Source organism: Mustela putorius, unplaced genomic scaffold (genome assembly GCF_011764305.1).
Source record: "Mustela putorius furo isolate JIRA1106 unplaced genomic scaffold, ASM1176430v1.1 tig00000873_pilon_pilon_pilon, whole genome shotgun sequence".
In the NCBI taxonomy this organism is placed as follows: Eukaryota; Metazoa; Chordata; class Mammalia; order Carnivora; family Mustelidae; genus Mustela; species Mustela putorius.
This window is the reverse complement of record NW_025421504.1, coordinates 2,259,640-2,286,172: the sequence shown is the minus strand read 5'-3', so window position 1 is coordinate 2,286,172 and position 26,533 is coordinate 2,259,640. Positions and strand designations below refer to the sequence as shown.

The following is a 26,533-nucleotide window of genomic DNA, read 5'->3' as shown; positions in this document are numbered from 1 at the left end:
CTCTGGCAGGAACAGAATTTAGACCAGCCTAAAGAGGACACGGCCCCCCACGTGGTCCACGTCAGCGCCCCTCCGTGGAGCCAGGCTTCTGGAGAGAGGCAGACATCTTCTTGCACTTTGTGTCCTTTCTGGAGGCCACCAGGGCACGGAAACAGATGCTGTCAACCAAACAAGATTCCAGAAACATCCCCTGCTCTCCCTTCCAAGTGCTAGGGACGTCGGTGCTGCCGCCGCCTGGAAATATGGGGTTTTCCACGGGAGAACATCCACGACCGCACACCTCCCCTGCGAGGGAGTCCCTGAAACTTCCCGTCAAAACCTGAGTGCTCAGCAGCACCCCAGGTTCCAGGGGATGGGGCTGGACAGACAGAGTGGATGCGTCCACAGGCACAGGCCTGACACCGAAAAATGAGCGAGCGTGAGATTGTAGAGAACGTCGCAGCAGTAAAACGAGAGCGGACCGTTAAGAAAAAGGATGCCTGCAGTTAAATAAAATACCCCTCCTCCAGAACCAACAAAGGCCCCACTAAACAGACAGAGGGATATTGCGGAAAACTGAACTTGAAAACCAAAAGGCCAGTTTGAGGAATTCTTCCCCGAATTCAGAGTGAAAACCCCAAGCGGCGGACGTTTTGAGAAGATGATACAGGACGTGGGTGTGAGGTCTGGGACTGCGGACGCCCATCAGACGAGGTCCCAGGAGGTCAAGGGCACTCACGGGCGACCTCAGAGGAGAACATCCGTGCCAGCTCAGCAAAGGTGAGCCCTGGGATAGAAACGCCCCCGGGGGCCTGACAGCTGGAAACCAGAATGAACACGCCTAGACACAGCTGCTGAGATTTTCAAACTCCAAAGCTAAAGGAAAAATGCTGTTGGCGTCCAGGCCGGACACAATCGTACTGCGGCAGGCAGAGAGCAACCCGCTGGCCCCGGCAGGAGCCCAGGGCGACTCAGTCACCAGGCCACACAGCTGTCCCATAGCACCCTCTGTCCCCTGTGGAGCTGTCCTGCCAAGGGCCAGGATCTTGTGTTTCTTTCCTTGGTTTTGTTTTTATTTTTTGAAACCTTTCAGATTATTCTAATGTGCATCCGGGGCCGAGAATCACAGGTACAAACATACACGACAGGGTTGGTGGCACTGCTTGTATGAAGCCCTGCACTGTTTGTAACCCTCATTAACAAGACGGAAGATCAAACATCCCCCTCCAGAGGCTGAAAAGGAGCAAAGAAACCAAACGAAGCAGGAGGAGGGAGTTAACTAAGTAAAACAGCTGAAACTTGTGCAAAATAATGGAAGTAAGTTGGCCTGATAGATAAAAAATACTCCGTTTTTGAAATGACCAAGACGCCGATCAACTTGGGCAAACCGGGCGAGGAACAGACAGGCTGTCCGTCAAGGAGCAGCCCAGGGAGTGAAGACGATTCAGAGGGACTGTCGCTCTTCATTTCAAGACGGCCACTCTGGGGACTGGGTTCCTCATTGAAGAAACTGAAAACATCGTCAGACTTCGATTTCCCCAAAGCCACCAGCTTGTTGGTTACGGACGCGTCCCCCCTGCTACCCGAGACAAGAACAGACGCCCCCACGCTGCCCAACCCTCCAGGGCAGGGGGCGGGGGGCGGGAATCTGGGAAACTTCCCAGGCACGGGTTACAACGCCGAGTGCGGCCCTGGCTGTGGACGCCTCCAACACAGACGCGGCGGAGCCGTCCGACCCGCGAGGCAAGAAAATCCAAAATGAAATAGTAGCAAACGGAGTTCGGCCCCATGTATTGAAAGAGAAGCACCTGGTTCTCAAGGAGGGTTTTCCTGTGGGATTCGGGGGTCATTTGAAACTAGGAAAGCCCCTAATTTAATGCATTTGATTAGTAAGTTATAGGAGCGGGGAAAACAGAGGATTTTCCAGGTGTAGGCTAACACGCGCCGTCGGTCCCGAACTAGATTAGAAGGAAAGTTCCTTAGAGTGTTTCCGGAAATGAGCCCGAAAGCTGTCCTGGGAGGGAACCACCGGGAAGGGCCAGGCTAGGATCCGGAGGGAGAGGGGGAAGCTGCCAGCAGCCCGTGGGTCCAACCTCGCAGTCTCCAGCAGGCAAAGTAAATGAGGTGAGTATTTGGGACATGAAATTCTCATGCTCTACCTATCACGTGACCATTTACCTAGAAGATCCAAGATTACCAATTTAAAAAAAAAAAACAGTACTAGAAACAGTAAAGAAGGTAAAGTAGCTGAATGCCAGATCCAGCATTTTCTCCTATCCCAGTGATACCCAGTTAAGAACTAAACTGTTTTGTTTTTTTTTTTTAAACCCTCATTCATCAGGGTCATAACGACCATAAAATACTTAGGATAGATCTAACAAGAAGTGAGTGAGCCTTTCCAGAGAAGAACAGCCCAATTTTGCTAAAGGACATAAAACAGATTTAAATAAATAAATCTCCCATGTCAGTAGCAGGGAAGCCCCACGACACAGTCCCAGTCCGCACACCGTGAAGTGCCGTTCCCGCTAAAGCCCACAGCGGGGTATTTCGGGTGACCTTAGACTTATTGAACATAGTCATTAACTTACTCATTTTCAAGAAGAATCATCCCAAAGTCGAGAGCTCCGGGGTGGGCAGTCTCCCGCCTCCCCCTCCCCCCAGGTCCCGGGACCCTCAACCGAGCGCCCAGGCGATTGGTTCTCGTGCTTTCCTTTAAAGACGTTTTTGCGTCGTGTGCGAGAGAGGATTCCTGAGCAATACGTAAAATGCTCCCCAGCCTCCACAAATTGGTCCGAAAGTGTACTTGGAGGATTAAACGCATAAGGCTCCCCGAGAAAAAGTTGCAAAGGAGAGTTACCTGCAGGGAAGGTGTCCTATCAGGTGTCCTATCGGGTGTCCTATCGGGTGTCAGGCCGCCAGACCGGCACCGAGGGGACAGAGCCGCCGGGGAGGAAGGTGGAGAGCAGAGGCTGCTGCGAAACTCGCGTGGGAATCCGGCCACGTCGGCAGGTTCGGTGAACGCACAGACGGCGTCTTGAAGCCACTGCGTGTCTTCTTGACCGTTTGGTCATCTGAAAACGCATACTTAGACCCTATTTCACGCCATACAAAAAGCAAGGTCAGTCGCAGGACATGTTTCAGGAAGTCACGGGAGCATCGGAAGAACACGTAAGGTCGCCGGTGGGGCTGCTCTTGCTAATGTCTCGGGCTGGGCAGGTCGCCGGAAGCGTGACGTGACGGACGAGGCCAGAGAGGGGACTTGGACAGTTTTGCTTATGCAGAAACGTAAAACTTGTAAGAAGCATGACGAAGTTAAAGGACAAACAGGAGCTGGGAGCGAACCCCGTCTTCGCATCTGTGACAACCTCCAGGTGTTCCGGGTTACTCTTCCGTTGCCCGGAAACGAATTCCCACAGACGTCGGGGCCCCGCACAAGCTTGGGCCCCGACAAGCTGGGCTTGTCGCTGGACGGAAATCCACCATCTGTCTCTGAGTGGGGAGCGGACAGTGCTGTGCTGGTGAGGCCTGGCCCCCAGGACAGCTCTGGCACTCCTGGCCTGCACCACCACGAGGCCCTTTCAGTCCCGGGGCCGGGCAAGGGGCTCTGGTGGAGCTCAGCGCCCCCTTGGGCGGGTGTCCTCCCAGGATGCAGGACTACCTAGATGCCCAACATCTACGCAGTAAGAAATGTGCCGGAGTAACAGGAGGCCTCATGGCCTGCCTGGGTCTTAGCAGATCCTCAGACACGGGGAGGGCCTCTAAGACACGGGGGGCGCTGGAATGGTCGCTGACGATGGCTGGATGGGGGTTACCTATGCTTGCGTCTTTCCGACCAGACTGCGAGGCTGTGATGGCGAAGTCGGGGTCTCCGCGGTCTGGAAGCCGCAGGTTCCCAGGCAGGGAGGCTTCTGGAGCCCTGGGCACCGAAACGACTGAGCGCCGCCCCTCCCCCCACAGTGGCGGCTCTGCAGACGGAGCTGGACGGCCTGGCCCTGCACCTGTTCTACATGCAGAACATAGAGCAGGACGTGCGCGACGACATCCGCGTGATGCAGCAGGTGGTGAAGAAGTCGGAGGTGCAGCGGACGCGGGCGGAGGTGGAGAAGAAGCAGCAGGTGCTCTGCAACCTCCGCGCGGTGGCCATGTCCCCCACACTGCCCCCCACCTCCCCTCCCCCCAACCTTCCATTTCCCAGGAGCCCCCCCCTGGCCTCTGGCGGGCGAGGGGCTCGAGGGCTGGGTGGGGCGTCCGGTGCGGCACGCAGGAACCGGTCCCCTTCGCAGGACCTGCACGTGGACCAGCTCACCAGCAGAGCACACCGGCTGGAGGAGCAGATCGCGCTGCTGGAGGCTCAGAGCTGCGCCCAGGCCGAGGACACACGGGTGCTCCGGAAGGCCGTGAGCGAGGTAGGAGCTGCCCCGCACCCCCCAAGGCCAGGGGATCGCCGGGCCCCACGCCCCACTCAGCCCATGGGCTCCCCGCATGTCTCCCGAAGCGGTCCAGCGTCCGGCTGCCCCACGGGGGGACGCGGAGGTTCCTCTTCTGCACAGCAGCTGGCAGCCCAGGAGGCCAGACACCTGGGTCTGCTTGTCGGCTGGATCCTCCCAGGAGAGGCCCCTGGTGTCCCAGGGAGGCTGAGCTGGGCTGCGGGCGCATGGCCAGAGGGGCCCTCAGGGCAGCTGAGGCCAACAGCGGCCGTGTCTTCCTATTTTGTTGGTCTGTGAGTCACCACCTGCGCGCTCGTGTGCGGGAACGTGGAGGACACAAGCCGCTTTGATGGGGAGAAGAGAACACTTGCAGAAATGGACAGGCCCACGTGGGCCCACATGGGAAAGCGCCCGGGGCCCTCCAACCTGGGGATCTAGAAGAAAAGAGGCCATTTTTATTTTTTTTAATTTTTTAGAAGATTTTATTTATTTATTTGACAGAGAGAGACAGTGAGAGCGCGCAAGCAGGGAGGGGGAGAGGGAGCTCCATCCCAGGACGCTGGGATCATGACCTGAGCTGCAGGCAGACGCTTAACGACTGAGCCCCCCAGGCGCCCCAGGAGGCAGTTTCTAGTTAGTGAAGAGATTCTGAGGTGTTGTTTTTTTTTTTTTTAAGATTTTTATTTATTTATTTGACAGACAGAGATCACGAGTAGGCAGAGAGGCAGGCAGAGAGAGAGAGGAGGAAGCAGGCTCCCTGCCGAGAAGAGAGCCTGATGTGGGACTCGATCCCAGGACCCTGAGATCATGACCTGAGCCAAAGGCAGAGGCCTAAACCACTGAGCCACCCAGGCGCCCCAAGATTCTGAGGTTTGACGCGAAGCGTACATTTGGAGGACTGGGCAGGAGCTGTCAGGAAAAGGGAAGCTCGGGGGGGGGTCGCCGGGAACAGAGGGGTGTCCTGAGATGTGGGTCTTGTGCTGGGACCAGAAGAGTCCCAGAATCCCTGGGCTGGTAGGTCATCCTCAGGGTACCCCACTAAATGTCACCCATTCTGAAGCCTGGAGTCCCGGACGGACGGGCTGTGGAGCCCACGAGCAGAGCCTCGGAGGGAGCAAATGCTGCAGGAAACTGGAGTGCACTGTAAATCAGTGGAGAACACAGGAATCTTGCCCAACGGAGGAGGGACCTTTGGTTCATCATTTGGGGCAAAATTAAATCTTTTCCTCCTACCAGACACGAAAATGAATTCCAGATAGGATTAAGATTGTAAATGGAGAGGGGCACCTGGGTGGCTCAGTAGGTTAAAGCCTCTGCCTTCGGCTCAGGTCATGATACCAGGGTCCTGGGATCGAGCCCCACATCAGGCTCTCTGCTCAGCGGGGAGCCTGCTTCCTCCTCGCTCTCTGCCTGCCTCTCTGCCTGCTTGTGATCTCTCTGTCAAATAAATAACATCTTAAAAAAAAAAAATGTAAATGGGGAACGTGTACTGGAAGAAAATACGAGAAAAAATATTCTTTAAATCCGGAGTTGCAGGGCCTTTGGAAGCCCAGCACGGAGAAGAGACCCTCTTAAAGGAACCCATGGGGAGGGTGAGGCAGGCCCACCATGGCGTCGGGGGACCGAGGGCGCCACCAGCAGAGTGAAAGACGGGACACCCACCAGGAAAGACAGGCTTTCACCTACGAGTGACTTTGGTGGTGGGAACAGATCACGCAAGTCAGTAGGAAATAACCCCGTGCCCTGTGCCGCTAAGGGACGGTCGTGGGCATAGGCCCGGGCTGGGTCTCTCGGTGCCTTCTGCCCCTCGCGGCTGGGTTTGTCTCCGCCAGGCAGGGCGGCCCTGCGTCCCATTCACTTTGCCTTCCCGTACTCAGAACACCGCGCAGCCCACAGCAGGTGCACCACAGACACCGTGAACGAACAGGGTGAGGAGCCCCTGATAGAAGGGAACCAGCGTAGAGGGGACCGGCCCCCCCCAGGCCGGTCGGAAAAACACATGGGCTCCCGTACACCCACCCCACCCCGAAGACTCCCCTGCCTCCTTCCGAAATATCGCCTGGGCCTCATTCCAAGGAAACTACTGAAGCAGCATGCAAGCAAAAATGTTGTTTATTAAAAACTCCACAAGCAAAATGAATAGTGATTCACTGGGGACATTGTTGGGTTCAATAACAAAGTCCCAAGGGCAGGGCGTTAGCCACAAAAGTCAGGATATATCCCAACAATCAAATAGACCCTTGCTGACATAGAAACCTGGGTACAACATGTTAATTTTTAATTCCAGGCTATAAAATAACATAGAGATATGAGTACACACACCATGTACACGCGTGCCCAGGCACGCGTGCACACACACACACACACACACCAGGGCCTGGCGGAAGCTCCCACGGAGCTGCCAGGTCATTCTCGACAGCTCAGGCTCCTACGGGAAGGGGTGTCAGGCACCAAGGCTGTACCCACCTCTTGTGACGGAAACTCCAGTCTGTGGACGGTGCTCCCTGCGAGAATCAGCGACACCTCCCATCCCCGGCGTCTGGGGTCTGGGTGTGACGGATGCCCCTCCCTGCTGGCTCCCTCATCTCCTCCTCCTGGACCCCTGTCACTGAGGGCCTTGGGGCCCGGAGTCAGGGCTCGGCTGGGTGTTTCGATGTATTATTTTTACAGCTGTATTATTTTCACACTTACCCTTTTGCTGGTGCGGGGTCAGAAAAGCAAGGGTGACACAGGGGAAGGAGATGTTCCAGGACGTTTGGGGCTTTTCAAACATCCTCCTGGGGCCTTGAGCATCGTGAGGTTGGACCAACGTCCCCGTAACCCCAACTCTCCCCCGCAGGCCTGCACGGAGATCGACGCCATCAACGTGGAGAAAAGGCGCATCCTGCAGCAGTGGGCAGCCTGCCTGGTGGGCATGAAGCACCGCGACGAGGCCCACGGGACCATCCAGGAGGCGCTCAGGTATGGGCACACCCGGGACGGCCTCTGGCCGCCCTTCAGGGGCACCACGGTGGGGGGCCGGGAGCTCAGGGAGACAGATGGACGTGCAGATTGCTGCACCCCCACCTGCCCAGGTGGGCCCACGGCGCCCTTCCTGCTGGGTCTGAGGGGACAGAGGGGTGCACCTGCAGCCCCACAGCCCCGGCTTCCGCGCTGAAAGCTCCCTATTGTTCACCAAGATTCAGCATTTCAGACTTTCCGTGGTACCCGGACAGCAAAGCTTCCGTTCTCAGGCTTCCTGGGAAGATTAGGACCAACAGTGGGAGAAGGAGAAAGGGGTGTTTATCTCTGGGAGAGAAGGTCTCCCCCCGCTTTGCTCTTCATCACCTGTGTGCGGAAACCATCCCGGATCCTGTCTTAATCTCCCTGCGGGGTGGGGGGGGGAGGCAGAGGGCCCTCCTGCAGTCCCCAGGTGATGGGGACCCCCGTGCGGCGCGGTGGGCAGGAAGGAGTGAGGAGCCGCTCTCGGCAGCTCTGCATCTCCGGGCCTTGGACAGCAGGAGACTTTTCTCCTTTTCGGTCCTGCGATTAAGAAGAAAGCGAAACAAAACAACCACCCTCCCCCCCAACAAGACACACGCACACACGCATACACGCACACGGAAGTAGCACGCTGCGTACACACTGCTGAACGCCTTGCTTTTCTCATTCGCCGACCTGCCCCCGAGACCTTTCCTGATCTCCGCATGATCATTCCTTCCTTTCCCCGCACGGAGCGGAGCGTGTGCCCAGCGGCAGCTTGCGGGGGGCTTCCCACCAGGCAGGGCGGGTCCTCGCACTTCTCTGCTGTAGGGTCTCACCCACGTCCCTGCTATTACAGTGTGTTACAGTGTGTCGAGCCCGGAGTTCTGGGGGACATCCGTGCAGAGATCTGCCAGGTGGTTCCCCAGAAGGCCACACCCCACAGGGGGTCCCAGAGCCCCGCAAGAACTTGGCCATTTGGAAGGCGCCCATCGGACTAACGGGAGAAAAAAAAATGTTTTGAACACTTATTTTATTTTTACTCTCTCTCTCTCTCTCTCTTTTTTTTTTAAGATTTCATTTATTTATTTGACAGATCACAAGTAGGCAGAGAGGCAGGCAGAGAGAGGGGGAAGCAGGCTTCCCGCTGAGCAGAGAGCCCAATGTGGGGCTCGATCCCACGACCCTGGGATCATGACATGAGCCGAAAGCAGGGGCTTTAACCCACTGAGCCACCCAGGAAGTCAAGGGTTTTGAGCACACAAGTGGCATTCCCGGCGTAGGACCTTCGGCTCAGATCATGGTCTCAGGGTCCTGGGATCGAGCCCCCGGGTCGGGCTCTCTGCTCAGCAGGGACCCTGCTTCCCCCCTCTCTCTGCCTGCTTGTGATCTCTGTCTCTCTCTGTCAAATAAATAAATCTTTTTTAAAAAGACTTTATTTATTTACCTGACAGAGCACAAGAGGGGGAGCAGCAGAGGCAGAGGGAGAAGCAGGCTCCCAGCTGAACAAGGAGCCTGATTCCCCATAATCAAGGACGTTCTTAAAGTACCTTTTTAATTTTTATTTCATTCATTTTTTTAACTATCATCTTTTTTTTTTTTTTTTTTTTTTTTTTTTTTTTTTTTTTTTTTTTTTAGTGGGCTCCATGCCCAGGGTAGAGCCCAGGGTAAGCTTGTTTTTCAAGATGGCGGCCAGAACATCCAAGGTCTCCATGGGGTGGCTTCCATGTCTAGGCAAAAATAAGACCTTTTCCAGAAACTCCTTCTAATCTCTCTTGAGCCTAATCCCATCAAGTTTCATCCCCACCATTCCATAGGAACCATGTTAATACATTGACTGAATTGAGTGACCGATTCTGTCTTCATGTGGCTTGACTTATCAGCATGTGATACTGCTTTTTTTGGTCTTTTTTAAGCAGGCTCCACGGTCAAAGTAGAGCCCAGCTCGGGGCTTGAACTCACAACCTGAGCTAAGATCAAGAGTTAGATGCTTAACTGACTGAGCCACCCAGGTGCCCCCCCTAAAGTGTGTTTTTTAAAAGTAATCTTTATCAAGGATAAGTGATCACATTTTAGGAAATTTGAAAAACGGGAAAAAAAGGTTCACAATACCACCGTCTTTTTCCTTCGGGGACAATGACAATTTATTAGCATTCTGGGCGCTCACAGGCATCTCTTGTCCCCCACGTATGTCTTACCACGTGTTCAGACTTCTGTCATGCAATTTGTGACTGTGTCTTTTTAAATTGGATGGCTTATTTTTATTGTCAGATTTTAGACATTTATAAGGCTGCTACTTCCTAAAAAAGAAACTGAGTAGCTTTTTTATTTTAGGTTGGGTTTATTGAGGCTAATTTATGTGCAGATTTCTTATGTACAAAAGTTCTCCTTCGTCCGTGCCCAGCTCTGCGAGCGTGGCAGATGGGCAGAGGCAAGCCCCCCCCCCCGGGCCTCAAGATGACGGGCCGCTTCCTTCATCCCCAAGTCCGACAATGTCCCCACCTCCAGCCCGCGCCGAGCCCCCATCTGCTCTCTGTCCCGCCCGCCCCGTCATCCCCGGGAGGTCCCGGGGATGGAGTCACGCAGCACGCGGCCGTCCTCGCCCGGCTTCTGAGCGTCATCCCCACGTGGGACGTGAGACGGTGCCAGCGCGGCCGTGTGTCTCTTGTTATTGCCAAAGAGACCTTCGCCGCGTTCACCGGGTCACCAGCTGACGGGCTTCCCCATTGTTTCCGGTCCGGGGTGTCGTGGGCAGAGCTCCTGGGACAGCATGTACGCGTCTGGGCGTCTAGTGCTTCCTCGTCCCCTGGGGGAGCGCCTGGCCTGGGACCGCCGCTGAGCACGCATTCGACGCGGTCACAAACGCCCAGTGTTTTTTCCAATCTCGTTTATTCCATTCTGCGCTCCCTCCAGCAGCGGGCGCGATTCCCAGCGACTCCCCCGTCCTCACCAACACTGGCTGTTGTCAATCATTTTAACTTTAGCCGTTCCATTCAGCCGTGAGTCGGGGAGTCGGGGAGTCGTGGTATCACCCGAGGTTTAACTCCGCAATTCCCCGATGACTGACGAGGTTGAGCACACTCTCACGTGCTGACCTGCCCCCCGGAGACCTTCTTTTTTATATTGAGGGGCTCATCTCATTGCTGACTCAGAAGAGATCTTCATATATTCTAGATACAGTGCCTCCCTCAGACGTGTGCTCTGAACGTATTTCCCCCCAGCCTGTGGCTTTGTCTTCCCATTCTCACGACAGTGGCTTCGGAAGGACAGGCTTTAAACGTTGATGAAGCCCAGTTAATTAATTTTTTTCATAGCTCATGCTCTTTGTGTCCTCTTGAAGAAATCTTTGCCCGACGCAGGGTCCTGAAGCTCCCTCCTGTGTCTTCTGCTAATTCTTCCCCGTGGGTTCGTTAACATCATCCCCAGTTAACATCTGCTGCGGCAGATGTGAGACCTAAGTTCCGTCCATTTGCCCACAGTCCCAGCACCGCCGCTGAACAGACCGTCCTCTCTCCATTGAAAGACTGTGTCCCCTTCATCAAATATCAATTGACCACGTGTGTTTGTGCGTCGGTTTGTCTGTTTGTGGACTCCTGATTCTGCTCCCTCCACCAAAACCACACGGACCTGATAATGACAACTTTATACAAAGTCTTAAAATCAGATTGGGGGGTCCTTGTTCTTCTTTTGCAAAAGTATTTGGGCAATTTGAGGTCCTGTAGATTTCCATATATAATTTTAGAATGAGTGTGGCAATTTCTGGAAAAAATATACTTACTTCGATTGTAATTAGAATTGCGTTGAGGCTAAAGATCTTTTGGGGGAGAACTAACGCCTTAACGATAGTGAGTCTTCTGCTAAATAAACATGGCACATCTCCCTGGGTTTTTTTTTTTTTTTTAAGATTTTATTTATTTATTTGACAGAGAGAAAAAGATCACAAGTAGGCAGAGAGGCAGGCAGGGGGAGAGGAGGAAGCAGGCTCCGCACTGAGCAGAGAGTCCGATGCGGGGCTCGATCCCAGAACCCTGAGATGAAGGCAGAGGCTTTAACCCACTGAGCCACCCAGGCGCCCCTGATTTTGAATAAGAACTTTGAATAAGAACTTATTCAAAGATCAAATAGGACCAGTGGAGAAAAGCCCATAGCTGCAGGACGTCTCAGAATGTAGGAGAAACAATGTGTCACACGCAAATGAAGATTCTACTACCCAGCACCTGTCTGTTTGCCTTGATGTTAGTTACAGGCATTCGCACAGCCAATGTGCAGACGGAACCGAGAGTCAGGAGTGACACCCACAGTGCTCCTCCCAGCCACGCCACGCATGTGGCCACGGGCCTGGGGCTCAAGGGCTCAGAGTTCCCGTGTCCGTGTGTATGAAATTGGATTAGCACACTCCCTTACCGGGATCGCTCCTCTGACCGGCGAGGGTGGCCGGATCCGGCCCAGGACAATGCCTGCCCCCTCCGGCCCTTCTCCCTGGCTCTCTACCCATCAAAGTGGGCAGCGGTTCTGTGACTAGGTCAGGAAGCGGGCATCGAGATTGGCTGCTGCTAAGAGCTGGGTCCCCATTCGTCCCTCTCTGCCGGGCGAGCCCCTCCGCACGCGGGCAGAGCCCGGGCCCCGGGCGCTCTGAGGCCCCGGCTTTGCTCTCTCGCTCCCGGCAGCGAATGCCAGCACCAGATCATGTCCATCGACGGGGAGATCGAGGCCTACAAGAAATCCATCATGAAGGAGGAAGAGCAGAACGAGAAGCTGGCGAGCATCCTGAACCGGGAGGAGACGGAGGCCAGCCTGATGCAGAAGCTGACGGCGCAGAGCCTGAGCAAGCAGGAGGCGCTGCAGAGCGAGTTCAACACCTACCGGCTGGCGCTGCAGGACACGGAGGACGCGCTGGGCAAGGCCCAAATGGTACGACCACGTCCCGCCGCCCGCACGGTGTGTCCCCGCGGCCGCCCCCGCACAGCCCCGTCCCTGCCCCTTCCTTCCTGTCCAGGAGTACGCGGCCAGCATGGGCGACCTGCAGTCCGTCCAGCAGTCCACCCAGCACGAGCTGGAGCTGAGGAGGAGGATGGACGCCTCCATCGTGGAGAAGCTGCAGGAGCACATGACGTCCAACAAGATGACCAAGTACTTCCGCCAGCTCATCCTGAAGCTGCAGAAGCAGAAGACCAACCTGGTAGGCCATCCGACGCCGCGGCCCTGGGGGCGCCCGGGCTGGCGGGTCACGGGCGGGGGACGCAGGCTGAGCGAGGGGCCCTCAGCCGGTCTGCTCACTTGTCACTTAGCTCTAGTTGCACCCACGAACCGACACTCTCACAGGTGCACGCGCACACGCGCACGCACACACGGGACTCGCCCCTCGAGCAGGCGCGCACGTGGACGCACCCGCATGCACCCACCGCAAACAACATCCGACTCCTTTGTCAGTTTTCACGTCTATCCTAGTCCAGTCTCCTGCGTTTCACCGAAATACGCCGCAGAGAGGAAAGCGCATGAGGAAGCACAGGTCCCCACGGGCTTTCTCCCCGGGCGGAGGCTGTTTTAGTTCACTTTTTGGCCACATCCAACTAACACTGTCCGTGAAATGTTCCTCAAAACCCCACATTTTCCTTTCTGCACGCCACTTCGTCACACAGACGAACGCATCGTGCTTGAAAACCCTCTGCGGAGACACTTGAACGTGTTTCCAGGTTCTAAACGTCGTGAACAACTCAGCTCTGGACGTGCTCGCCAGACGTCTTTGTCCACACTTGTAGGAGAAGCTGCTGTGGCAAAAACCCAGGCTCGCAGGGTGGGGTCGCAGAGCCCCCAGACCTCTGCCCCACCAGGCGAGGCCCCCGCGGCCTGGGGACCTCCTCCAAGAAGAGCTCTCTCTTGCTCTCCCTGGGGTCTCGCTTCACTCCGAGCCGTGGTCGGGGGTCCCTGCGCCCTTCCTTGAATCGTTTCTTTGCCTCCCACGGTGTGACCCCTCCAGCGTCCTCTGCCTCGGTGGGCCCCCTTGCAGAACCCTCGGAGGCCACCGCGGCCTGCACCAGGCCTAGGGCACAGCCCAGCAGACGGCCTGCCCCAGGGCCCCTCAAGTCTCAGGAGGAAGGGAGCCCTTTCGCCCTGCTCTCCAGACTACCAGAAGCTTCCATCCGAGGGGCGGGAGTTGAGGGGACGTGGGCCCCTCCCAGCCTGCGGTTAAGAGCATGAGTCGGGCTCCCATGTGATCCTGGGCTCGGCCTTTACTCTTTCCCTGTGTGAAACACCTGGCCGGTGTTAGAGCACCGGATCTAACCACTGATTACAGTGGCAGCAAAGGTCGGGGGAGCCAGAAACTACGCCCCTGCATGTCAGTGGCTGATGGCCACTGTCCCCGGCATGTCAGCGACTGTTGCCCATTGTTGGCAGGAGGAGGCTTGGCTGAGACAGCTGGCGGGCTCCCCTGTCCTTCCGGGAGGGCGGGGCTGCTGTCTACCTGGCCGGCAGCCCGAGGCACCCCATCTCTCCAGGACACCTGGGAGAAGGGCAGCTTGCCCCTGGTCTGGTCATAGCAAGGAAGTGGGGAGACGGGGCCGGAACCAAGACTGGACTCAGCTGGGTCTCCGTGGGAGGTCCTGTCTGATGCTGGGGGCGTCCCGCTCATCCTTTCTCTGGGAAGTCGGGGCAAGACTACCCCTGGGAGCAAAACTCCAGAGAAGCCAACGAGCACGGTGTGCGTGAAGGCCCCCGCCAGTCCTTCCGGGAGGCTGCGCTCGTAGGCCCCTAGACCCCCAAGCTCCCAGGCCCCCAGGCCCCCCAGCAGCCCCTGCGGGTGGTACACACACTACCAGCAATGTCCAGCGGAGGGCAGTAAAGAGTCTTGATCTCACAAATTTGTCCATTAGGATCACCCCAGAGATTCAAGTCTAGCTCTTTAAAGGGGGAACTTTTTCCAAAATGTTCAAAAAAAAAACCCCAAAAAGAAAAAAACCCTGGGATCAGGAGGGGGTCCAGAGGGCCCCCTAGGCAGGCACTGGTCTGCAAGTTAGTTCAGGAGTGGCCAGGGTGGTCTCAGTAAGAGCCAACAGCCCAGGGGCAGAGCTGAGGGCCTGTCAGAGCCCCGTGGGACAGCAAGCATGGAGGGCGAAGAGCAAGGGGAAGCCCCTGTGGAGACCCTATCCTAGATGGTCCTGACAAAAAGACATGTGGCTCAGCCTGAGCTCAGAGGCCTGGAGGACTCAGGAGCGTTACCATGGAGAGCTGGGTGACCGCGATGCCGGAAGCATCCAGGTGGGCAGGGTCTGGCTCTAAAACCCAGGACTGTTGGGCGTCCTGCCGAGTCACCCACAGGGGCCAGTCAGTGGATGCACATGAGACAGAGCCAGCCGGGGTCCTGGGGGCAGAGCTGAGATGACCCTGGAGGACAGGGAGCTGCCAGGGGCCAGGGGCCAGGAGAAAGCTGAGAATTTATGTGGGCAAGAGCTGAGGGGCCAGATCATAGGGTCAGGACACAGCCACCGCTCGGGGAAAAGACTCCGTTTACAAAGGAAGCCTGAGCGACTGTGCCTGCCACCCCCCTCCTCTGGTTCTCACAGATACCCTCCCAGTAAACCCTAGGTCACAGGAGGGACCTGGAGGCTCTCCCTGAGAGCCAGCAGAAGAGGCAGGGGTTCTCGTCAAGACTCTCAGGACAGTGGGCGGGCCCCGAGAAGCCCTCAGCTACTCAGCTCTGGCTGGGACTCCTGCCCCCACAACCTAGGGCTGGCAAGAGCCCAGAGCCACCCGGGCAGCCGATGACAGCACAGCAAGATACCGTCTTTCTATGACTGTGTCTAGCTTTTCAGCAAAATGTAAGGACACCCTTCTGTACCACCAGATACAAATGAGAAGTCATTGTTGAACTTGGCATAGCAAAGGAATCCGCTTCCTTCACCAAAACATACCAGCTGCCCAGACCAGCCCCTGGGTGCCAGATTCTGTGGGACAGGATGGAAGAGGATGCGGGCGACAACCGTGGCTAGTTTCCTAGGTTACCGGTATAAGGGAGTATTACACAGCCATTAAAAATGACACGAGCATAGAAGTCAAGATTGAGTTCATCAAAAAGCGGCTTATAAACCTCTGTGTAGAGGGTATCCTGCCTTCGGTTCTGGGGGAAGGTGTGGAGGTCCTATATAAAGACTAGAAGGAAGGAGAGGTCGACTGTGTAGCAGATGCTCCGAAATGATAGCCTAGCCAGCTCATTTAGAGCCCCTGCCCCAGCGGGAAAGAATGCTGACATGTTTCCTCATGCTAACACAGGTGACACATCTTTCCAAAATTGACGGCGACATTGCCCAGACCACCCTGAACATCACAAACACCAACTGCAGGCTGGACATGCACCAGAAGACGCTGGCCGAGCTCGACAAGGAAGTGAAGAAGATCAATGACCTCATCACCAACAGCGAGAACGAGATCTCTAGGCGCACAATCCTGATCGAAAGAAAGCAAGGCCTCATCAACTTCTTCAATAAGCAGCTGGAGCAGATGGTTTCTGAGCTGGGGGTAAGACCTCCGGGCCAGGAGAGGCTGCTCCCGGTTGACATTTGCACCTGGCCTTGTCGGGGACGTTCTGAAATGAACTCACACGGAACAGAGCCATTCCTCTCCCGCACCTTTTATGAGTGACACAGTGAGGGGGGACCCCCCCAAGTCGGGGGCTGCCTGCGAACCTTCTCCTGCCAAGGTCCAGACAGTAACTATTTCAGGCCAGACACTGTCTGCTGAAGGTCCTCACCCCTGCTGTCACAGCCAGAAAGGCAGGTGGTAAGGGAATGGCTGTGTGTCTTTTGGGTGGGCTCTGAAACAGGACCCTGGAACTTTCACCAGGAACCAAATCTTCTTTCTTGTCAAGCAAAGACAGCAGGTGGGATCTGACCGCTGCTCTAAGTGAGGGCATCTGATGAGTTTGAGGCCTGAAGTCCTTATAGGTTATCCACGTATCCCTAACGTGGGGGCCCCTCCATGGGCTTCAAGCTCAGGAGGAAGATGGTCAGCTGGGCATGGTCTTAGGTAGATCCCGAGCACCAGAAAGCTTCTCAAAGCCGCGGCCCAATGGACTATGAGGGAGTAAAGACTCTGGCCCTTGATGGTCTGTCCCTAAAAGAAAACTTGTAAAGCCCCTTTGAGTAATGGAGGCCATGCTAAGGCCCTGCCCTTGGCCCCACAAGGCTGTGGCATGATGGGGAGGGGGCCACAGGCCTCCCGAGACCTGTGTCTCCCACAGCGGGTCAGGGGCAGACGTGGGACCCTCAGCCCTCGAGGAAATGTCCCCCAGTCCTCCTACAGATGCATGATCCCAGGCGGGGTCCCAGGCCTCCTCAGCCCACCCGGAAAGCAGACCTTTGAAAACAAGGAAGCTCGCTTTGCTTTTTGGGGACTCTCACTTTTAGGGGGAAGAAGTGGGGCCTCTGGAGCTTGAAATCAAAAGGCTGAGCAAGCTGATCGACGAGAACAACACCAGCGTGACCCAGGCCCAGGTGACCTGGCTCCGCCTGCAGCAGGAGATGGTGAAGGTCACTCAGGAGCGGGAGGAGCAGCTGGCGTCCCTGGACATGTTCAAGAAGGAGATGCACATCCTGGAGCAGAAGAAGCTGCGGATAGAAAGTAAGTGCCGGGCGGTGCAGGGGCCCCGCGGGCTGGCTGCCCTGCTCGGGGACACAGGACACCTCGCGTCCCAAACTGAGGGTCATGGACGAGAAGCCTTCTTCCTCTCCAGCTGAACCTAGAAAACGGTCCCACCAGAGGCTCCCCAGCCCCTGTCTTGTCCCAAACAGTGTAAAAACCAGGGGTCTCTAATGGGCAGGGTGCCTGGAAGTGGGAGATGAGCACCCTTCCTGGCCACCCCCACCCCCCTAAGGCCCCCACGGAGGCATCCTGGTCCCACCCGTGTCTGCGATCAGAGATCCACGCAGGTCAGCCCGGCCATGCGGCCCCACAGGAAATGCTCCCTGCTGTTCCGGGCCCCACTCCACCTGGACCCCTCACGCCGGAGGCCCTGCTGCCCATTAGGCTGGTTGTTTTCTGGCCCCTGCCCCTAAGCTGGGCGGCGCCTCGGAGGGGGCAAGGCCCACCTTTCTTGGAGACGCCGTGAGCGCCAGTCACCTCCCCACAGGCTGTTCTCAGGGCAGGGGGCTTGCCCGCCACCATCCCGTCCCGCACCTGCTGGCTGTCCACACAGCGGTCCTTTCCGGTGTCTGGGAGGGCCAGGCTTTGGGAACGGAGCGGCCAGAGAGAGGTCGCTTCCCTGTGGCCCGCAGGGCCCTGACTGGGGTGGGAGCTACTCTGGGAGCGCGGCCACCCCTGCGTCCGCTCCGCCGCAGACAAGATCGACCAGGAGAAGAAGGAGCAGAAGGAGATCGAGCGCCGCATGAAGGACCTGGACAACGACCTGAAGAAGCTCAGCGCGCTGATGAGCAAGAACCGGAGCAGCTCCGAGGGGCTGCAGCAGGACAACCTGGTGACCGAGAAGGAGTTCGTGCGCGCGCTCAAGGTCCGGCGCGCGCCCGCGGCGACACGCGCGGGCTCCGGGCTGGGGGGGCGGGGCGGGGGCGCGCACGGGCGGGAGGGCACACGGTGGGCCCTGCGTCCGCCGGGGTCCGCAACCAGCCGGCCGCGCCCCCGTCCCCGCGCAGGCCTCGGAGAGGGAGACCATCGAGATGCAGGAGAGGCTGAACCAGCTGCACGAGGAGAAGGAGGCCACGCTGAGCAACCTGGTGGAGGCGGAGTGAGTGCCGGCCCCGCCCCCGCCCCGCCCCCTGCCGCCCCGCTCCGCCCCCTGCCGCCCCGCCCCGCCCCCTGCCGCCGCGCCTGCGCGGCCCCGCCCATTCACAGCCGCGGGGAGCCACGCTAGGGGCGGGGCCCAGGGAAGAGCAGGTGTCAGGGCGCGGTTCCAGCCCTCCACCCTGGCCCGCCCGGTTCTCGGGGGAAGATGAGTGGCTTGCTTTTTGTTTGTTTGTTTGTTTTTAAGATTTTGCTTATTTATTTGAGAGAGAGAGAGAGAGAGAGGACAAGCCGGGGGAGCAGCAGAGGGAGAGGGAGAAGCAAGCTCCCAGCTGAACAGGGAGCCCCATGCAGCACTCCATCCCCGGACCCTGAGATCAGGACCTGAGCCGAAGGCTCTTCACCGGCTGGGCCACCCAGGCGGCCCCTTGACGGGGGACTTTGTCTCTGGGATAAAGTTTTTTAAATTACTCTCTCTTTAGGACGCCTGGCTGTAAGAGTAAGCCACCCCCAACTGTAGCATTGTGAACGGGGACAATGTCTGCAAAGACACAGGTCATTCCGACTCCCTCCCTTTGCAGGGAAACCACAGTGCATACATCTTTCTTGTCTGCTTGCTTTTTTTTTTTTTTTTAAGATTTTATTTATTTATTTGACAGAGATCACAAGCAGGCAGAGAGGCAGGCAGAGAGAGAAAGGGGGAAGCAGGCTCTCCGTGGAGCAGAGAGCCCGATGCGGGGCTCGATCCCAGGACCCTGGGATCACGACCTGAGCCAAAGGCAGAGGCTTTAACCCACTGAGCCACCCAGGCGCCCCGTCTGCTTGCTTTTTAAACAAAAAAGGGTTCTCTGTGCTGCCCTCTGAAGCAGTTTTATGTATTTTCTGTGGATCCACATTTCCCGTGGGACCGGCTGCTGAGTCAGCCCCGCCAGGCCAGGTCAGAGCCCACACACGCGCTCCTTCCAGCTGGGTTGAGCCTGCTGCCCGTCCAGGCCGAGGTAACAGCTCTGGCCAGGGCTTATAAACGTTGTCGGTCAGCATTGTGGAGGCTGGCAGTCCAAGGTCAGGGGGTTGGGTTGGATGAGTGAGGGCGTCTTCTGGATACTGGGCTTCTGGCTGTGTCCCCGAGGGTGCTCTGTGGGGTCTCTTCTCTAAGGGCGCTGACCCCTTTCATGAGGCTGCACCTGGTGACATAGCACCTCCCAGGGGGGCCACCTCCAAACACCATCGTGCTGGGTGTCATGGAGAGGGGCACAAACATCGAAGCCAGGCGGTGAGCGTGCGTCTTTGCTGCTATGTGAACTTCTCCTTTTAACCGAAGTATCCTTAGCACACAGAGGTACGGTGGCTTCAGGTGTGGCGTAGCTGTGTCTGCACGTGACGCCACGACAGCACCGCTGACCAGGGAGGGAGAGCCCCCTTTGCTCTGGGTTGTGTGGGCAGGAATCTGAGAGAGCGCCTTGGCCCCGGGGGTTTATGTTGACCTGCAGGTAACAGAATGGGGATTTGTTTCTGTTTGACAGTCAAGCCCTCCTCTCAGTGCCTGGGTATTTAAACAAGCCAAGTGAGAGAGAGAGAGAGAGCGTGAGGGTCCCAGGTACCGGCCCCCCTGCTCTGAGCCCACCCCAAGCCCACCATGCTCGGCCTCTGCTCACCCCTGCCTTCCGGCCGTCCACTGCAGGTCTCAATTTGGAGCAAGCCCGTAGGTCATGAGCTCACAGAAGCATCCGAAAGAAATCTCCTCAATGTCTCCCACTCTCACACTGCCTCTCCCACTTTTAAAGACACCAGATCATGCTTTGGGAGAAAAAAATCCAGCTGGCAAAAGAGATGCGGGCATCGGTGGATTCCGAGACCGGCCAGACAGAGATCCGAGCCATGAAGGCGGAGATCCACAGGATGAAGGTAGGGGGGCCTACCCAGGCCGGGACCCCCGGGACCACACGGGCCACCCTGGCCAGTGGCATGGACACCATCCCCAGGGAAGGGCAAAGGGCAAGCACTCCGGGCTGCTCCCTTGCTGACCTCCCACCTGAGGTCCGTCCACTTTGGTTCTTCTCACATGGAGAGGATCACAGACTCCGCAAGACCCACAGCCCTGTGCGCGGTGTTAAGCGAGACACACTTGTACCCTTGCCCCACGCAGTCCGGGCACTCTGATGATTCTGAGGGTGGGTGGGCCCCGGAACCTCACGGCCCACTGGGGAGAGACATGCCACTGGGGGAAAGGGGTCTCGCCTGGTAATGTGTTCAGACAACACACCCATCTTTTCCGTGGGAGCCTCGAGTTCTCTCCACCGTCCTCCTGAGCTGGATTTCATTCCCTCAAAAACAGCTGGTGATTAAATCGGGGCCCCAGGATAAGCAAGGAAGATAGTAAAAGCAGGCGGGCATCACTCCCACAAAGCCGCTTTCTGCCTGCGGCATTCACAGGAATGCGGATCAAATGCATATGCTACTGATAAGTTTTTAAAATGCTCCATTTAACTGACTTTTCAGACCCTGGAAGCCACATGCGTTGGCTGCCACAGGCCAGACATACACACACACACACACACACACACACCCGCGGCAAGGGCTTGCGCATGCGCACACGGGCGTGGCCCCCCACCCGGCCCATGACGTGCAGCAAAATGGGATCTGCACGTCTAGCTTGGCAACTTATTTTTCAAAAAAAATACGGACATTAGCCCAGTTTTTAACAGTTACACAATGTCCTGCGTATGTGTCCTAACTTCTTGGAGCGTCCCGGGTTGGTGAGAATCCAGTGTCCCGGTTCCCCGTGCTGGCCGTCCCGTCTTTTCTTGCTGGGGTTTGCTGCAGGTCACACTCCCCAAAGTGGGATTACAGGGCGGAGTCGTGTACAGTCTTGACCAGAGCCCCTCAGATCATTTTTCCAAGAGGTGCTCCGCGACAGCCACGTCCCGACAGCCTGGGCACCCTGGGGTGTCATCAGCCCACAAGGCTTTACTTTCAGATTGAGGTGTTTAACCGAGCTCGTCCCCGGTGGCACGGTCCCATGCGCTGTGACAAAAATGTATAACCACATAACCACCCCCTTCGTGACATGCAGTATCTCCATCGCCCACGGGTCCCCGCGTGCCCCCTGCACTCTGCGTCCCGCGCCCCAGTCCCCGACTCTCCCAGGATGTCACAGACGCAGACGGTGCAGCGTGAACTACTATCTCGAGTGCGGCTTTTCGCACACCCCAGAACGCATCCGAGGCCCCTCACGTCGGTGAGGCCCGGCTCTGTTCTCTGTGCAACTTGCGGTGGTGCATCTAAGAAATCAGAGCTTGGCCCACGGTCACAGGGGTTTTTCTCTTATATTTTCTTCTAGGAGCTTCGTACTTACCTGTTTTCTATTATGGGTTATTGAGCGGGTGTGTGTGTGGGTGTGTGTGCGTGTGCATGTGGTGAGTACTTCCTCAATTTCCTATTTCCATTTTCTTACTTCTTGGCAACTCGGGGGAGTTTGGGCATGTCACCGTGACTAAGCCCCGCCTTGGACGCCCGCCCCACATGTTCTCCCTCTGCTCCGGGTCTCTCCCCGCTCACGGGGTCGTTGGGGTTCATGCCGTGAGGCATGTCTGCCGTCTGCGCGGCTTCTGGGTTTCCCGGATTGCTCTCGACGGCCACCGCAGCTTGAAATGACACAAATATGTTCCCAAGTTCTCTGCACGTGTTTGCACATCTTGAAATCCTGAATCCACCTGGAATTAATTTGTGGACACGGCGTGAAGCAGGGGCCCCTGGCTGCTCTCTCAGCTGGGGTGTGAGTCTCGCTGGCATTCCCACCTCGTCTGGGCTCGCTCCCCAGCCGACGCCGCACGGACGACAGCCCATCCGCGCCGGCCCCGCCCTGGGCCCCCGCCCCTGCAGAGCGCGAAGCCGCTGCCACACTTTAAACCCCGGTGGGCTAGGTCTCCCACCACCCTTGGCCTGGGGGTTCCTGCCTGTGTATCCTTTTTTATTCTGAACCGGCTTCTCTGACGTACACACAAGGAGATGAATTTATTTTTAATGTCCGGCTGGACGGGTTTAGCTCGGGCCCATGTCTCTGTCCCCACGACCGAGACGGAACCCTCCTAACACCTGAGAAAGGCCTCACGTGGCCCTTACAGTCAGCCTCTGCGACAACCCGGGCCCCAGGCCTGGTCCCACAGACCCTTCCCGTCCCTGTCTCCCAAAACCATGACTAAGAAATGAACGTTGGTACAGGTGTCCCCACTTTCTTGGCTTCCGTCTCTTTATTGCTCCAGAATCGCACCCAGGCTGCGCGTGGCGGTCCTCCGTCTCCCAACCCCCCCGGCCTCTGCCAGTTTCTAGTTTTCCCCTTGTCAGTGCACTCTTTACATGGACCTTCAACTCCTTCTGACCAGCAGGGGATGGCTCCAGAGCCCTCCGTCCTCGGGCACATCCCCCTTGCTGGTCCCAGGCCAGGTCAGGGCTCCGCCGAGTCAGCAGAGGTGGTGCTGGACGCGCTCCCTCACGGCTCCCCTGCCCCGTACACCCAGGTCAGGCACGGGCAGCTGCTGAAGCAGCAGGAGAAGATGATCCGGGACATGGAGCTGGCCGTCGCCCGCAGAGAGACCATCTCCACCCAGGCCAAGGGGCAGGCCAAGATGGACAAGAAGTTGCTCACCCGGACGGACTTCCACCACCAGCAGACAGAACTGCGACGCAAGATCAGGGACATTCACAAGGTAGGCGGCCCTGAGACAGGAGGGGGCGTGCTGTGGACCCTGTCCTTCTGTCCTGCCAGCCTGCTTCTCAGCACTGCCCCTTCTCCTGCCCCCATTCCCAGAGCTGAGTCAGGCCTCCTGTGTGGGGCGGTCTGACCAGGCTGAGAAGTGGCCGTGGGGGCTGCGGGCGGAAGGAGCCTGGCTCCGGAACCGGACAAGCCAACGGACCCCTGTACCATCTGGGCCTGAGCCCCACAACCCACGTGCCGGTTCTGGGTAGAGATGCAGCGGCTGTCACTGTGCCCTTGAGGGGGTCCGGCTTGGGTTTTACAGAACCACACGGAGCGGTACAACCCAGGGCCAGAGAGCGCCAGGTTTCAGCTCCTCAGCCTACCACCTCACAGAACTGGCGTCAGGGATGCACGGCATGTTGAACCGTGGCTCATGTTGAGTCCCTGTGTCTCTGAGCCCAGATGGTGGGGGGACAGGCTGGTGGGCACTCAGAAGGCCCACACCCTCGTGCACCAGGCTGTACCAGCGAGCACATGGCGTGTGCCCTGCCCAGCACACACTCCCTCGGCCGTCACCGGCCTCTGGCTCAGACTCCCTCCGCCTGTGTGACCTTGGGCATATGTGGGACCTTTCCAAGCCTGCGTTTCTGCCTCTGCCGGATGATATATGAGCAGTAGCCCCCCGGGTAGGTGAAGGCTCACCTGAGAAAGAACCCGGTCTCCGAGCCCCGCTGGCCTCCAGCAAGCTGTTCCACTTGAGGCTCAGGCATGTTGCCTGACAGCTCCGTGCTTCAGCTTCCTGACCTGTGGAATGGGTACGCATCTCCTCGAGCTGCCCAGAGGATTCCGTGGAGACTGTCGGGAGAGCCTAAATCCTATACGAGGAGAGATTAGCTGGAAATGACGGGGTTGACCCACCTGCTCATTTGGAAATTACTGGAGGCAGCAGAATGGCCTTTTCTTGGTCCTTGTTGGCCGATCCTCTCTGCCACGCTGGTCACTCATGATGTCCACTCCTCTCCACTCCTGGGGCTCCCCAGCTGCCACCCCTGCCCTGCCCTCCCTGACCCCCGCTCAGCTCCAGCTACAGGGGTCTGCGCCCAGATTCCCCTGCCACGCACTCCCCTATGCGCCACACACAGCAAGACTGCCAGCGGTCGTGCACAGACTGGCCCTTTGCACAGCCCAAATTCTCCCGTGTCCCCAGCTAGACCCCAAGAGTCACTCTGTTGCCTCTAATTTATTGATCCACTGGACCCCACCAGCTGTGTCCCCACCCCCCCCCCGGCTGCCCAACCTCACTGTGACGGAGCCTGGCCTCCTCCATGCCCACCCCCAACACCCCCCACCCCGTGAGGCTTAGCTCCTGCCCCAGGCATCTGCTGTTCCTACTCTTGGCACACAGGGGCCCAGCAGGCCCTGGTCCCTGTGCCCTTGCAGACAGACCTGCTTCAAGAGGGGGACCCCCATTTCTCTCTCCCAGCCATGCCTGCCTTTGGGGAGCAGTCTGCAGGGTGGGCTTACCTGCCCTCTCACTGGGACTCACCCCTCCAGGTCCTGGAGTCTTGAGGGGCAGGGACTCCCTCTGCCCTCGTGGGGATCCTCCCCAGACTCCAGCTGACTCTGTCTACCTAGTTACCAGGAGGCAGGGTCCTGGGACGGTCCTGTCTATGTCCCAGGCTACCGAGGAGTGCACCAAAACCATCCTAGAACTGGAAGAAACTCAAAAGCACGTGAGCAGCTCCCTCTCGGAGAAGCAGGAACAGCTGTTGGTGATGCAGTCCAGTACTGATGAGCTCGAGGCCGACCTGGACCGGCTCTTGGCCCTTAAGCAACAGGTAGGCCAGTCCCCTGAGGCACCAGGGCCACAAGCGGCCAGGCATGGAACCTGCCCCTTGCAGCAGCAGCACGCCCTCGGCCAAGGCCTCCTCCTGACCCAGTTAAGCGCAGGGACCCCAGTGCTGCCCAGCACTCTATGACCACTCGCTCACCTCATATGCCCTAACATCTAATATCACACAACTTTTATGGGCCAGGCACTGCCCTGGGCGCAAAGGCGACAGAGCAGGCTCCTGGAGGCTACCTTTTGGGGACAGAGGGACACGTGATAAACAAAATGAATGAAAAAGATAGCTTGTGTTAGGTGGTGATAAATATTCCGGAGAAAAATAAAAGATGAGAACGGGCACTGGGGGCTGGGTCTTTTGAGGAACAGCTGAGTCCAGACTGGAAGGTGGCAAAGGAATGAGCTGGCTGGGTAAAGCAGGGCAGGAGCCACTCGAGGGGCGGTCAGAGGCCAGCAGGCTGGACCTGAGGGCAGAGACACCACAATCCGTGCTGTGCACAGCCAGGAGACTTTGGGCTCTTGTCAGGGAGGTGGGAGGACAGGGGAGGGTTTGGGGCTGAGGCATGGCTCTGGGTTTAGCAGAATTCCTCTGGCTCTGATGCCGAAGGGTCAAGAGGAGAACACGGGAGGCCTCATTGAGGTGATGCACGGACCGGGGCAGTAGCCACGAGGCTAGTGTGAAGCTGTGGGATTCTGCATATAATTTCAGCTGCCCCAGTGGGAGTTCCTGCTGGATTGGATGTGGTGTGAGCAGTAGAGGGGGGTCAAGTGAGTCTGCAGGGTCCGAGCCTGACCACAGACGGGGGAGGTAGCGCAGGGAGTCCACTATGGGCCTGGCACGCAGCGCTATCAAAGGTCTCTCAGACGATGGGCAAAGGAAAAGGCCCAGGTCACAGCACATCAGCCTCTTCCCCACGGTGTGGAGAGTCCCTGTCCTCCTTCTCCCCCCGGGCACTTCCCCCAGTCCTGAGTTTGTGTGGGAGCAGCGGGTGTCCTATTTTCAAGCTGCATAACCTGATGCGCGGTCTCTTGTCCCACCCAAGAACCTCTCGGAGCTGGTGGCCCTGCAGACGCGGGTCAAGCACCTCCAGGCTGTGAAGGACGGGAGGTACGTGTTCCTGTTCCGCTCCAAGCAGTCGCTGCTGCACGAGCACAGGCGCTTGGACAGTCGGCTGGCCGTCATCAGCACCGTCCTCGAGCGGGTGAAGAAGGAGAACCCCCAGTTCCAGGCGGCCCTGCTCAAGGTCAGCCAGACCATCGCCAGCAAGCTCCGGCCGTCCGAGTCCCCCTAGAGGGCAGCCTGGGCCCTCCCTCCCACGCCCGCTCCCCCCCACCCCTGGAAGAGACCAGAACCTGTGTATGGAGCCATGCCCACCCCCAGAGACGCCCTTTCGGAGAAACAGGCCAGCGCGGCGGACCCGGATGCTCTCAGCCGCCCCCGCCCCCAGGCCGTCCCAACCGAGTCAACTCCCGGCGCTTCCGGGGGCCCTTCGGGGAGCCTCCCACCGCACGCCGGGCGGACTCCGCGAGCCTCTGCCCCGAGAGTGTCCCGAGGGGACCGCGGCGCTGCCTCCTCGCTCCCCGGTCCCACTGGCGTCCCGGAGGCGGGCCCGACGGAGAGCGGGCGAGGGCCAGGCGCCCCAGGACGCCGCCCGTCTCCAGCGGTCCCCGCGCGGTGGTCGCCGTCGCGCGACGCCCCGCCCCAGCACCTGCCACCCGGCGGCTTCTCGGCCGCGTCCTGGGACAGGGCCTTCAGAACAATTTCCCCCACGAAAATAAAATTCTTTTCTGAACGCCGGAGAAACGCGTCTTCGTCCGCCAGCGCCGCGCCCCGGCGGCGGGCGGCGCCCTCGGAGCGCCGGGTCGCCCCGCGCAGCCGCCGCTTTTCGGGGA

General features: G+C 58.0%; 1 protein-coding gene across 3 annotated transcripts in view; it reads left to right on the top strand.

Moving 5' to 3' along the window:
* The window catches only part of CCDC40 (coiled-coil domain containing 40), a 35,055-nt gene extending 8,622 nt beyond the window's left edge, over positions 1 to 26,433 (top strand). For 2 of the 3 annotated variants that reach the window (XM_045085766.1, XM_045085765.1), the window contains exons 8-20: positions 3,937 to 4,094; positions 4,263 to 4,385; positions 7,246 to 7,367; positions 12,035 to 12,278; positions 12,364 to 12,546; positions 15,636 to 15,881; positions 16,769 to 16,982; positions 17,699 to 17,868; positions 18,011 to 18,102; positions 19,883 to 20,003; positions 22,616 to 22,804; positions 24,474 to 24,632; positions 25,684 to 26,433. In XM_045085766.1, coding sequence (XP_044941701.1) covers positions 3,937 to 4,094; positions 4,263 to 4,385; positions 7,246 to 7,367; positions 12,035 to 12,278; positions 12,364 to 12,546; positions 15,636 to 15,881; positions 16,769 to 16,982; positions 17,699 to 17,868; positions 18,011 to 18,102; positions 19,883 to 20,003; positions 22,616 to 22,804; positions 24,474 to 24,632; positions 25,684 to 25,932 — 2,270 coding nt within the window. In that variant the 3' untranslated portion in view covers positions 25,933 to 26,433. Of the gene's footprint in view, positions 1 to 3,936; positions 4,095 to 4,262; positions 4,386 to 7,245; positions 7,368 to 12,034; positions 12,279 to 12,363; positions 12,547 to 15,635; positions 15,882 to 16,768; positions 16,983 to 17,698; positions 17,869 to 18,010; positions 18,103 to 19,882; positions 20,004 to 22,615; positions 22,805 to 24,429; positions 24,633 to 25,683 lie in introns of all 3 variants that reach the window. The other variant, XR_006608303.1, reaches the window with a different exon arrangement.
* Positions 26,434 to 26,533: the final 100 nt, after the last annotated feature.